General features: G+C 20.1%; 7 protein-coding genes across 7 annotated transcripts in view; 2 read left to right on the top strand and 5 right to left on the bottom strand.

Moving 5' to 3' along the window:
• Window positions 1-769: 769 nt before the first annotated feature.
• DDB_G0274609 (countin-like protein) lies at window positions 770-1,918 on the top strand (the record flags this gene model as incomplete). The annotated part of the gene is made up of 2 exons (XM_639229.1): window positions 770-1,242; window positions 1,324-1,918. 2 exons carry the CDS (start codon window positions 770-772, stop codon window positions 1,916-1,918), a joined length of 1,068 nt encoding a protein of 355 aa, XP_644321.1.
• Window positions 1,919-2,120: 202 nt separating this feature from the next.
• Window positions 2,121-3,057, bottom strand: cycC (hypothetical protein; the record flags this gene model as incomplete). Its single annotated transcript, XM_639228.1, has 3 exons — window positions 2,121-2,664; window positions 2,754-2,945; window positions 3,026-3,057. 3 exons carry the CDS (start codon window positions 3,055-3,057, stop codon window positions 2,121-2,123), a joined length of 768 nt encoding a protein of 255 aa, XP_644320.1.
• A 583-nt stretch (window positions 3,058-3,640) lies between these two features.
• Window positions 3,641-4,424, bottom strand: vatP (vacuolar ATPase proteolipid subunit; the record flags this gene model as incomplete). The annotated part of the gene is made up of 2 exons (XM_639227.1): window positions 3,641-4,160; window positions 4,354-4,424. The coding sequence occupies 2 exons, from the start codon at window positions 4,422-4,424 to the stop codon at window positions 3,641-3,643; spliced, it is 591 nt and encodes a 196-aa protein (XP_644319.1).
• A 1,479-nt stretch (window positions 4,425-5,903) lies between these two features.
• Window positions 5,904-7,251, top strand: DDB_G0274141 (hypothetical protein; the record flags this gene model as incomplete). Its single annotated transcript, XM_639226.1, has 5 exons — window positions 5,904-6,006; window positions 6,159-6,201; window positions 6,353-6,488; window positions 6,855-6,964; window positions 7,068-7,251. The coding sequence occupies 5 exons, from the start codon at window positions 5,904-5,906 to the stop codon at window positions 7,249-7,251; spliced, it is 576 nt and encodes a 191-aa protein (XP_644318.1).
• Window positions 7,252-7,574: 323 nt separating this feature from the next.
• DDB_G0274143 (hypothetical protein) lies at window positions 7,575-8,285 on the bottom strand (the record flags this gene model as incomplete). Its single annotated transcript, XM_639225.1, has 1 exon — window positions 7,575-8,285. The coding sequence occupies one exon, from the start codon at window positions 8,283-8,285 to the stop codon at window positions 7,575-7,577; it is 711 nt and encodes a 236-aa protein (XP_644317.1).
• A 1,196-nt stretch (window positions 8,286-9,481) lies between these two features.
• Window positions 9,482-12,123, bottom strand: DDB_G0274155 (hypothetical protein; the record flags this gene model as incomplete). Its single annotated transcript, XM_639224.1, has 4 exons — window positions 9,482-10,273; window positions 10,381-11,127; window positions 11,255-11,860; window positions 11,965-12,123. The coding sequence occupies 4 exons, from the start codon at window positions 12,121-12,123 to the stop codon at window positions 9,482-9,484; spliced, it is 2,304 nt and encodes a 767-aa protein (XP_644316.1).
• Window positions 12,124-13,034: 911 nt separating this feature from the next.
• DDB_G0274153 (protein phosphatase 2C) overlaps window positions 13,035-13,451 on the bottom strand; it is a gene marked incomplete at both ends in the record, with an annotated part of 2,016 nt that continues 1,599 nt past the window's right edge. The window contains one exon of the mRNA XM_639223.1: window positions 13,035-13,451. This exon is cut by the window's right edge and continues 1,026 nt beyond it. Coding sequence (XP_644315.1) covers window positions 13,035-13,451 — 417 coding nt within the window.

The raw sequence follows: 13,451 nt of genomic DNA, 5'->3' as shown, positions 1-13,451 counted from the left end.
GTTATTCGGTATGATTTAGGAAAAATAAAAAAAAAAAAAAAAAAAAAAAAAAAAACTAATTAAAATACTAACTTTATTTTTTTTATTATTTAAAAAAAATAAATATATAGATCAAATTAACCAAATTTCAAACATTTTCAAAGTAAACGACTATAATAAAATAAATAATATAAATAATAATTCTATTCAATTCGAAAATAATAAAGAATGCAATACAAATAGATATAAAGGAAAAGAAAGTTATAATACCTTTTTTACAAGACCATATTGGAGTCAATATTAAAATTAATAAATAATTATATCTTATAAAAATAATTTTGATTTTTTTTTTTTTTTTGGATTTTTTTTTTTTGATTTTTTTTTTTTGATATTTTCCAAAAATAAAAATCTTTGGTAATAACCCATATTAATTTAATTTACTTTCACTTTTTTAAAAAAAGTGCCGAAATATCTTTTTTTTTTTTGATTTTTTTTTTTTTTTTTATAAAATTTTTATTATTTTATTTTTTTTTTTTTTTTTTTTTTTTTTGTTTTTTATTTTTTATTTTTTTTTTTTTTATTTTTTTTTTTCAAACTAAAAACTTCAAATTTCTCAACAATTACACACACCCCATTATTATCTTTTTTTTTTTTTTTTTTATTTAAAACACCAATAATCATTTATTATTTTATTCCCACACCAACACACTTACTCATAAATACAAAAAATAATATTAATTTTATATTCATTTTTATATATATATATATACACATAATATAAAATAAAACAATGAATAAATCATTGTTTTCATTGATATTGTTAATTATAACAATATTTAATCTAGCATCAAATATTAATATAGTGTCAGCAATATCAAATTTTAACATCAACAATAATAATAAAAATAATAATGATAATAAAGAAATAAGATTCCCAACAGATATAATAATAGATGATAGTACCGAAATTAATTTTAATAACCACGAAGATAATAACAATAATAATAATAATAATAATAATAATAATAATGCCTATAATGAAGATAGTGGAAATTCTGTACAATTAGGAGATATTGAATGTGTAGTTTGTCTTGACTTTTTAGATAGCTATTTACCAACTCTTGTCAAGATCATCTCTGAATATGGTGTAATTGAATCATGTTCAAAGATTTGTGGCCTTTTAAATAAAACTGATGAAATTGATATTTGTACTGGCTTATGTGATTTAGTTGGTGTTGATACTTTTTGGAAAATCTTTGTTACGTTTGTATTATTTTTAAATACACATATTATATTTTAATAAATAAATTGATTCTTACTAACTTTTATTAAATAAATAAATAGTAATGATATAAATCCATTTTATGCATGTGAATTAATTACAGCATGTAGTACACCAAAAAATCCAGCTGCAGATTTTATATCGTTAGGAGTTTCACCAGCAATTGGTCAATCTGGATCAAAGTTTTTAATTGATTTAACATTTCAAGTAGTGAATACAACTGGTGCTGGCCAATTTGCATTCATTGTATTCTATACACAAACTCAATCAAAGTTTATAAACTATCAATTATTTGAAGGTTTTTCACCTGGTAACTATTCTGTAAAGTATGATTTTGAAACAACAAATAATTCCACTTTTATCAATGGTCAATATCCTGTTACAGTTTATATGTGTAATGGTGAATGTGGTACAATGTATAGTACTCTCTTAAATCAAACTACTTCTTATTTTACAATTAGTAATCCAACTCCAACTCCAACTCCAACTCCATCAAATTCAACAACACCAACTCCAACTCCAACTAATTCTACACCAACACCAACTTCAACTTCAACACCAACCTCAACACCAACTTCAACACCAACACCAACACCAACCTCTTCATCCTCAACTAAAACCCATTCATCACACTACAAAAACAAAATAAATAAATAAATAAATAAATAAATAAAAAATATATATAAAATCGAATATTATTAAAGAGAATGAATATATTAGATATATATATAAAATCTTTTAATACAATTGTTTTTATTTTATTTATATTTATATTTATATTTATATTTATATTTATATTTATATTTATATTTATATTTATATTTATATTTCATTTATTATTTATTATTATTTTATTTTTTTATTTTTTATTTCTAATTGGTAATTTATTATATAATAAATCTAATTCAGATTGATTTTGTAAAGATTGTTGTTTTTCGAATTCATAATAATCTATTAAATCTTTTGAAACTTCCCAAATATCTTTCATTTCAACATTTAATTCTGATAACCATTGTTTTATATCTTTTTTGAGTAGATAAGAACCAAGTAATATACAACCCAATCCAACTACAAAAGGAGGATAAAGTAAACAAACGTCAGTTCTATAACTATCATTTACAATACCCCATATGATTTCAATCGAAGCTGGATCTAAACCACTACTTTGTAAATAAAATGGTAAACTTTTATAAGGATGATAAATTATTAAACAGAAATCCAATTCTTCCAAAACAAAAAATTCACATTCTAATATATCATTCATTAAATAATTAAAACTGTGATCGATTTCTTTCATTTTAGCTGCACATTTCTTTGCTTGTGTTATACATTCTTCAACTTTTGATGATAAATATAAACATGTAACTGCTACTAATCTAGGTTCACAATCAACAAAACTATTCCTAATTAAAATAATTTATATAAAAATTTAAATATTAATAATTTTTTTTTAAATTTTTTTTTTTTTTTTTTTTTTTTTTTTTTCACTTACTTTAAATAAAATCTTTTAAAATAAACTATTGCTGTTGATATTGCTCTTTGTCTTAATTTTAAGGCATTACCAAGATTTTGAATAACAAAACAATAATGAGTTCTAAGCTTTTTCAATTCTATTGGTGTTAAATATTGTTTATCTTTTGGATTTGATTCTTCAATTTTATTTCTATCTAATAACCATTCAGTACTTTAAAAATAATTATTATTTAGTTGTAAATTAATAGATAATTAATATATATATATATTTTTTTTTTAATAAATAAATACCAATGTGATGATTCCCAAAAATTAGCAGCCATTGTTAAAAGGTAAAGATACCTAAATGCTAATAATTAATGTGAATAGGGAAGGGAGGGGAGGGGAGGGGACAGAGGTGGATATAGGTATATTAGGCTTCTTATTTTTATTATTACTATTTATTATTAGACTTTTTATTAGTCACAAACGATATACATCATATTATAAATAATAAAAAAAACAATATAAAGCTTTAGGTGCGTTTTGATTTGATTTTTTTTTTTTTTTTTTATTATTATTATGTTTAAATTTAGATGTGAAAAAAAAAAAAAAAAAAAAATAATATGAAAGTAAAAAAAAATGAAAAAATGAAAAAATAAAAAAAAAATAAAATTGTAATATAAATTCCAAGATAAATAAAATTTTGGATTGATGAACCAAAAACAAAAAAAAAAAAAAAAAAATTTAAAAAAAAAACTATTGCATTTATATATTTAAAAAAAAAAAAAAAATATAAAATCTAATTATAAGAAAAATAGTTGATGGTAATATTATATTTTTTTAAATTTTTTATTTAGAAATTTTTTTTTTGTTTATTTTTATTTATTTATTTTAATATTATTTATTGTTTTTTTATAAAGCTATTTAGTTTTTACCAATAACGTTACCACTGTTTAATGGAACTAAAGCTTGACCTGGGCAATAGGTATCTGAGACAGATGATAATAAAATACCAATAATTAAACCATATAAACCAAGAGCTTCAGAGAAAATAAGGATAAGCATCATAATAACGTATAATTTTGGTTGTTGACCGAAAGCTCTAACACCAGAGTCACCAACAATACCAATAGCCATACCAGCAGCAAGACCACAGAGACCGACAGTTAAACCAGCACCTAAATCAGTGAAAGATTTCATTAAGGTATAGTTGGCATTTGGTTTGATACCACCGACGAGAATAACACAAATAATAAGACCATAGATAGCAATAACACCAGCAAAAATAACTGGAATGAAAGCTTTAATTACAAGATCTGGTTTCATAACACCCATATTTGAAATACCAACAGAGGCTTTAGCAGTACCATAAGCGGCACCCATAACTGTGAAAACTAAAGCAGCTGTGACACCCATAGCACCAAAGAATGGGGCATAAACTGGGCTATAATTATTTATTTATTAATTTTAAAATATTAGTAATTTGTTTATTTATTAATTTATTTTTTTAATTAATTGATTTTTTTTATTTTTTTTATTTATTTACTATTTTTTATTTATTTACTATTTTTATTTATTTACTATTTTTATTTATTTATATTCTATTTTTTATTCATTTATTTATTTATTTTACATACCAAGCATCAGTGATGATTCTTTCGACTGCGGTGGCTTCACCACTTAATAAAAAGCTTAATAATTGAAACATTTTTTAATGTGACTGTATATTTATAAATAATTAATATTTGTTAATATGTGCGTAGGAAAAAAAAAAAATAAAAAAAAAATTTGATGCTCGAATGTGAAAAAAAAAAAAAAAAAATTGAAAAAAAAAAAAAAAAAAAAAAAAAATTAAAAAAATTAAAATAAAAATAATTTTTTTAAAAAAAAAGTGAAAGATTAACCTGGTAATTTTGTTACTGTTTAATTTTGGAAAAAAAAAAATAAAAAAATGAAAATAATAATAAAATTATAAAAAACAACAAGTTGATTATAAATGATTTTTGATTGGGCATTGGTTTAATTATTTAAATGAAAATCTATTTGTGCCCCTTTTGAGAGGAATGTGGTGGTGTTGATAGGAAGGAAAGAGGAAAAAAAAAAAAAAAAAAAATAATAATATAAACTTAAACTTACGTTATATATATATATATATTTATTTATTGTTAATGGTTTATATAAAAAAAAAAAATTTATTTGAGGACAAATATTATTAAATCAAATTAATATTTATTAATATTTGTTGGTTTTGGGATATTGAATATAAAAAAAAAAAAAAGCGAGCGTGTAAAATATGTTGATTTTTTTTTTTTTGAATTTTTTTTTTTTTTTTTTTAAAAAAAAAAATAAATTAAATAAATTTTAAAAATAAACTGGTAATAATCTTGGGAAAAATTTTATGGAATATTTCAAGTGGACGATCAAAAAAAAACAGAAAAATTATTTAACTTTTTGTTTTAAGCCAAATTTTAATTTATTTATTTATTTATTTTTTTTTTTAACGAAGATTTTTATGAAAAAAAAAAAAAAAAAAAAAAAAAAAAAGATAATAAAATAAAAATAAAACCAAATTTTAAAGTTATTTTGGGCGTGATTATTATATTATTTATTTTAATTTATTAAAAAATTTGAGTTGGTGCCAAGTTTCTGATTGCTTTTAATTTGAACTTTTTAAAATTATATTCATAAATATTGAAAGAGATGATTTGTTTTTATTTTATTTTCCTATGAATAGCCTGAAAAAAATAAAAAAAAAATAAAAAATATATATATATTAGTAAAAATTAATTATATTATTTAAATAATGAATGAATAAATAAATTATTGGAAAAGTGGTTAAGTCAACTTTAATATATTATAATAGTATAAATATATTACAAACCACCCCCCAGAAAAATCATTGTCACAGGTTCCCAAAAAAAAGTGCTCTTTTGTTTAATTAATCTTTTAGTATCAGAAAAAAAAAAAAATTAAAAATAAAAATAAAAATAAAAATAATAAATAAAGCCCTGGTAAAAAAAATTTTATATGTGCTTCAACTTTTTTTTTTTTTTTTTTTTTTTAATTTTTTGAAGCGAAAATTTGTTTTTTTTTTTTTTTTTTAATTTTTTTTTTTTAATTTTTTTTTTTCATAAAACTTTTTTTGTACATAAAATTTTGTGTGTTTATTTATATATATATATTAAAAATGCCTGATATTAATCCACTTACTCCAATTCCAGATAATAACTATTATGATCAATGTACTTATTTCCTTGTAACTATATCCCCATCAACATGGGCTGCACTTGGTACGTATTATTTATATATTTTTTTTATTTTTTTTTTTTTTTTACTTATGAATTTCGTTATTTCATTTATTTTTTAATAAGAAGGTTTTTTTTTTTTTTTTTTTTTTTTTTTAATTTCCAAAACTATTTCTAACTATTTTTTTTTTATGCAGGTATTGGCCTTTCATTAGCCTTATCAGTTGTTGGTTCAGCTTGGTATGTTTGGACCTAATAAAATAATAATCATTAATAATAATAATTAATAATAATAATAATAATAATAATAATAATAATAATAATAATAATAATAATAATAATAATTAAATAAATAAATAAGTAATCAATACTAACTTTACACAATTAATAGGGGTATTTGGGTCACTGCATCATCACTTATGGGTGCTGCCGTTAAAGAACCAAGAATTCGTTCAAAAAATATTATTAGTATTATTTTCTGTGAAGCTGTAGCTATTTATGGTATTATTTTAGCTATTATTTTAAATGTATGTTTAAAACAGTCATAGATTTAATTATGTATTTAGAGAATTTAAAACAACAAGAACACAACAACAAGAACACAACAACAACAACAACAACAACAACAGTATTGATCGTGATGATAGTAAAGTGGAGTTATATAAACCACGCTATAGCAAAGATAATTCAACATAATGGATGATAATGAATAATAGTTATGATTATGACTATGATGATGATGATGATTATGATAATAATAATAATAATAAATAAAATAATAATAGCAACAAAAATAAGAACAATGATAATAGAAAATTATTCACTACTTTTACAACGAATATTACAAATATCTAGAGAGTTACTAACCTTTATATATTTTTTAATTTTTATAGGGTAAAATCGATAAATTTTTAAATATTTGGGATCCAGCTTCCGATTATATGGCCGGTTACATGATGTTTGGTGCCGGTATCACTGTTGGTCTTTGTAATGTTTTTTCAGGGTAATTATTATTGTTTTTTAGTTTTTAATAAACTTTTTTTTTTTTTTTTTTATATATCAAAACTAACACTCAAATTTTTTTATTATTTTTTAAAAAAAAAAAGTGTTTGCGTAGGTATTGCTGGTAGTGGTTGTGCATTGGGTGACGCTCAAAATCCATCACTTTTTGTTAAAATGCTTATTATTGAAATTTTCGCTGGTGCCTTAGGTCTTTACGCTGTTATTGTCGGTATTCTTATGACAACTAACGCTCTTGGTGTCACACAACAACCTGCACTCAAACCATAAAGATAAATTTAAATTAATAAATAAAAAAAAATAAAATAAAATAAAATAAAAAAAATAAAATAAAAAAAAATAAAAAAAAAACCTTATAAGAAAATTAAATCTTTGCAAAGGATAAAAAAAAAAATAAAAAAAAGATATTTATTGGTCAGGAAAAAAAATAAAAAATTAACCAATTTCGGTTTTTTGGAAGATTTTCACCAGTATTTTTCGCTAATTACACACCAACTTTTTTTTTTTTCAATACAAAAATCAATTGCCAACTTTTGACACTTTTGAACCCAAAAACATGTTGAGTAAACATTTTCTTTTTGTGTTTTTTTTTTTTAATCCAATAAATTTGAGAAATCGTAAAATCTTTCAGAACGTGACCATACAATTTGATTTAAATATCTAATTTGTCTAATTCTATGGAATGGAATGGCTTCGTCTAATTTTAATAACTCGGAATCACATAAACCATCGAAACGATCTTCATAGGTAATTATGAAATCTTGAATTTTATCTTTTAATTGTTCATCATGTAAAATTCTATTATAAACTTCAATACTTGATGGTAATCTTTCTTTTTTCTTTAGGTCAGTTTCTTTTTCAATGATTGATTTTACTTCTAATTTTGTTAATTTCTTTGTTTTATTATTTTCATCATTTGGTGATTCTATGTTTACATTTTCATAACTAGTTGCAGTATTTGTTGTTGTTGTTGTTGTTATTGTTGTTGGTGAAGTTGATAATTTATTTTCTTTTATTTGTTTAATTGCTAATTTCTTTTCTTTTTTATATTCAATTGCAGCTTTATAATCTTTATCAGTTCTTGGAATGGCTTGGCCTGCATTTTTACTACCATTACCATATCCAGTAACTTTAACTGATTTAGATTTATTTATATTGGATGATGATGGTTGTGGTTTATTTTGAAATGAATAATCTTGGAAATAGGATTGATCATAATACTCTTCTTCACTATCATCATCATATGTGGTGAATTCTCTTTCATTTGAATAAGTTGGATATGAGAAATAAATTGTTGTCGACATGATTTTATTTATATGTATTTATTTATTTAATATTATATTAATTGTTTTTTTTTTTTTTATATAAAATTGAGTTTTAAATTTTTTGTAAATATTTATTATTATTATTGTTTATGATTTTATGTTTGGTATTTTTTTTTTAAGCATTTTTATATTCCGCAAATCATTCTGGTTATTTTCACAAAATTTTTTAATTTAATCAATTTCAAAGAAAAAAAATTAAAAAAAATGAAAAAAATGAAAAAATGAAAAAAATGAAAAAAAGAAATAAAATTGGAATTTCTTATTTCCATTTATCCATTTTTCATCGTTTTTTTTTTTTAAAAAAAACAGCAGAATAAAAAATGGTTATTACTTTTTTTTTTTTTTTTTTTTTTTTTTTTTTTTTTTTTTTTTTTTTAGTTTTATATTTATAAAAATTCAAAGAGAATTTAATCTGGATTATTTTATTTGTTTTTTTTTTTTTTTTTTTTTTTTTTTTTTAAAAAAAATAAAAATAATATTAAAGATTAAATTATTATTTGATTCAATAATAATAATAATAATAATAATAATAATAATAATAATAATAATAATAATAATAATAATAATAATAATAATAATAATAATAATATAATAATAAACAAAAACATAAAGAGAATAAAAAACGAGTAGCTCATCATTAAATAGACCTTCATTTTGGGAATATTTGACATATTAAAAAATCAATTATTAAATTATTATTTTGATTGAATAATATTTTTTTAATCAATTTGAAATGGTTTTTTTTTTAATTATTATAAAAGATATATTCACTAAACTATTACAATCAAACTATGAGAATGTCTAATCGTATGTTAATGCCTAATGAATAAATTTATTCTATGCTCCCATCGACACACAGACTTATTTTGAAAATCAGTTCCATGCAATTTGACTTGGGAATATTGAAAGCAATTCAAGCTATCGATTAAGTCCAAAAAAACTTTTTTTATAAAATAATAATCAATTCATGACAATTATGGGTCTTTTTTTTTTTTTTTTCATTTTTTTTTTTTTCATTTTTTTTTTTCAATCAAAAATTCTAAAAATAATTTTTTAGTTTAGTTGTGCGCTATTTCTGAAAAAAAATAAAATAAAATAAAAACAAACCACATTTTTTTTTTTTTTTTTCTCTTTTGCGATTATTTTACTTTTTATTTTATTTTTTATTTTATTTTTTACATTTCATTACTGTTATTTAAAATAGCACTAGCAGCTAAACGTCTTTGACTACTATTATTTACAATTGTTTGTTGATTTATTGGAACATTATAAATATTTTGATTATTTCCATCATTTTGATTGTTATTATTTTGATTTTCATTTTGAGTATTATTAATATTATTTTGATTATTAATATTATTATTATTATGATTATTAATATTAGTATTATTATTATTATTATTTTGGTTGTTATTATTATTTTGATTATTATTTTGATTATTATTATTATTATTATTATTATTATTATTATTATTATTATTATTATTATTATTATTATTATTATTATTATTATTATTATTATTATTATTATTATTATTATTATTATTATTATTATTATTATTATTATTATTATTATTATTATTATTATTATTTTGATTGTTATTTTGATTATTATTATTATTATTTTGATTGTTATTATTTTGATTGTTATTATTTTGATTATTAGGTAATATTCTATTATTTAAGACAGCAGGTATTTCAAAGTTGAATAAACAAATTATCAAAAGGTATTCAATTAAAGAATAGCAAGCATAGAATGCAATTGGATGGAAACCAGAAGGAAAGAATACGACATACAATATTAAACCATATAATATTGAAAGAAATATAATTGGATAATATCTTATACTTTCTTTTGATCTTAATCCCCATGTTGAAAAATAACTTGTAATCAATGAACTAATGAAAAATACTAAATATTCTGTTGATAATATAATTGAAAATATTGATATATATCCAATTTGGATCTTTTTTTTTAATAAAAAAAAAAAAAAAAAAAAAAATAAATAAATAAATAATTTATTCCTACTAATTATTATAATAATAATTATTAATTGTACAAATTTATACATACAAATATAAATAAAGCGAAAATCAATAAATTATGAAGCATACATTTTAATACACCCCTTGGATCACGGTCAACATAATGGGCAAAACTACTCTCACAAAGTTTTAAACTTGAACCAAATACAATTAAAGTTAAAAAGAAGATGAAATTAGTCTCAAAGAAACGATAACCAATATAAAGTATACTTTCATTATTTAATGATAACTTTGGTGATGAATATTGATATAAATTAATTAATTGTGAATTACCAGCAATTCTTAAATAACCGCCTCTACCATTATTATTATTATTGTTGTTATTGATATTATTATTTGGAATTAGTGGAAAGCCATAAACTAAATTATTGATAATTAAAATATCGTATCCTAACATTCCAATTATAGCTTTATGAAAACCATTACCTAAACATTGATCATTCGCATTTATGTCAATGTGTAATGTTGTAATATTGAATTTATTCCTTTGTTCAGTTGTTAACATTAAGAATGCATTTTGATAACTAAATTCATACCTTGGATTATGTGAATCTATAAAATATTGAACAATATCATTTAAATCGTTTAAAACACCACTACCAATACCATTATTATGATGATTATTGTTATGCTGTTTATCTTTTTCCTTTTTTTCCTCTCTCTCTTGTTGTTGTTGTTGTTGTTGTTGTTGTTGTTGTTGTTGTTGTTGTTGTTGTTGTTGTTGTTGTTGTTGTTGTTGTTGTGGTTGTTGTAATTGTTGCTGTTGATGATGTTGCTGTTCATTATTATTTTCACGATTATTGTTGTGGAAAAGACCATTTGTATATACCATGCTGATGAAGGTGATTATCATTATCAGATTTTAAAACATATTTATTATTAATATCTTCATAATTTTTTACCAATTTTTCAAAATTAACATGATTTCTATCAATATCTTTAATGTGTTTCTTTAATTCTTCTTTTAATCTTTTTAAATGTTCTCTCTCTAAACGATCTTTCTTATATTGTTGATCATACTCGTCAAATTGTGAATTGAAAAATATACTAATAAAATTATATAAACTATGATACATTTGTCTAATTAAATCAATGATAAATTCAATTGCTGTTTTAAAATAGGTTGATTCTGTTATAAGTGAAGTTGTAGTAGTGGTTGTTGTTGCTGCTGCTGCTGCTGCTGCTGCTGCTGCAGTGGTAGTAGTTGCTGTTGTAACCGAATCTTTATCTATATCATTATCATTATCATTATCATAATTTTCATCATAAATACAAGGTTCATGTTTATCAACAGCACCTTTTAAAACTTGTAAATATTTATTATATGATTGTTGATCAATATCATTGTTCACTGTTGTTGTTGTTGTTGTTGTTGTTGTAGGTGTTGTTTCTGTTGTTGTTGTTGATTTCTTATAAATATGTTGTCTACTAAATATTGATGTTTCTCCTTTAATTTCAATTGACAGTATATCAAATCTTGTATTATTTGGTAGTTTTAAACAATCTGACTATATGAAAAAATAAATAAAAATTATTATTAATAGATTTATTATAAAAAGTTTTTTTTTTATTTTTTTTTTTTTTTTCTTTTTAAAAATTGAGAGGTATTTACCTTTCCAACAAATTGATTATGCATAACAAATAAAGTTGAAACAAATAATGAAATGACGATCAATGAAAATATTTCAAATGCAAACCGAAGTTTTGGTGTGGTTGCCGCATGTAGATACCTTATAAAATGAAAATATCCCATAAGTGCGGTATCTTCCATGATAACATATAATTTATTACTTTATTTTATTTAATTTTTTTTTATTATTATTATTATTATTATTATTTTATTTATTTTTTTATTTTTTTATTTTTTTTTTTTGTCAGATATAATATATAAAATTTATTTATTAATATGATATAGTAGTTCCTATTGAGACTCTTTAATCTGATTTATTAAAATTATAAGTTGTTTGAAAATATACATGTAGTGTAAATTATTACTATTACTATTATTATTTATTATTATTTTTATTATTATTATTATTATTATTATTTATGGGTTACATATATATATGTTTAATGATATAACAATATAAATAATATATTTAATATATATATTATATATTGAAAATTCGTTTTACTATTTATTTCTTTTTAGTTATAATTATTTTATTTGATTATTCAAAAAAAAAAAAAAAAATAATAAAAATAAAAAAAAAAAAAAAATATTTAGGGGAGCAAAAATTATAAAAATATATTCAATTTTTTTTTTTTTTTTTAATTAATTTTCATGAAGTACAAAAAATTAGTGGGTGAATTAAACAAAAAAAAAAAAAAAAAAAAAAATTGTTTGAGTTTATTTTTTTGTTTTTGTTATTATTATTTGATTTTTTTCATGAAGTACAAAAAAAAAAAAAAAAAAAGTTTTAAATAATTTATTATATTTTTATTATTATTATTATTATTTTGATAATTAGAATTTAATGATTGAGAATTAGATTAACTTGAAAAAATATAATTTTTTTAAAAAAAAAAAAAAAAAAAAAAAAAAAAAAAAAAAAAAAAATCTTTTATTAAATAATAATTTATTATTTTTTTATTTGTTATTTTTATTTATTAATTTTTTTTTTATATTTATTTTTGTTTTTTTTTATTTTTAATAATTAATTTAAAAATTTAAATATATTTTTACCAATATAGTTTTATAATTAAGACTGTTGCATTATCACCACTACCTTTTCTATAAGCTTCCTGAACAACTCTTTTTGAAATTTCATTTGGATCCCAATCTAATCTTTTTGAATGATAAGATTCTTCAATTATTGCATTAATAAATTCAACCAATTCTTGATTTTCAAAAACATCCCAAATACCATCAGTTGCCAAAACAAAAAATTGATCAACTTCTCCATAATTATATTGATGGTTAGAACAATAATACATTTTATGATTTGGTGGTGATGTTGATATTAATTTTGAATTATTATTATTATTATTATTATTATTTTGATTATCAATGGAATTAAATGGTTGAGCTTCAGAAATACTTGAAACTGGTGAAGAAATATTATTTTGATGTAAAATTGGAGGTGGTTGTTGTGGAGA

The sequence above is a fragment of the Dictyostelium discoideum genome, assembly GCF_000004695.1.
Source record: "Dictyostelium discoideum AX4 chromosome 2 chromosome, whole genome shotgun sequence".
In the NCBI taxonomy this organism is placed as follows: Eukaryota; Evosea; class Eumycetozoa; order Dictyosteliales; family Dictyosteliaceae; genus Dictyostelium; species Dictyostelium discoideum.
This window is presented reverse-complemented; position numbering and strand designations above follow the sequence as displayed.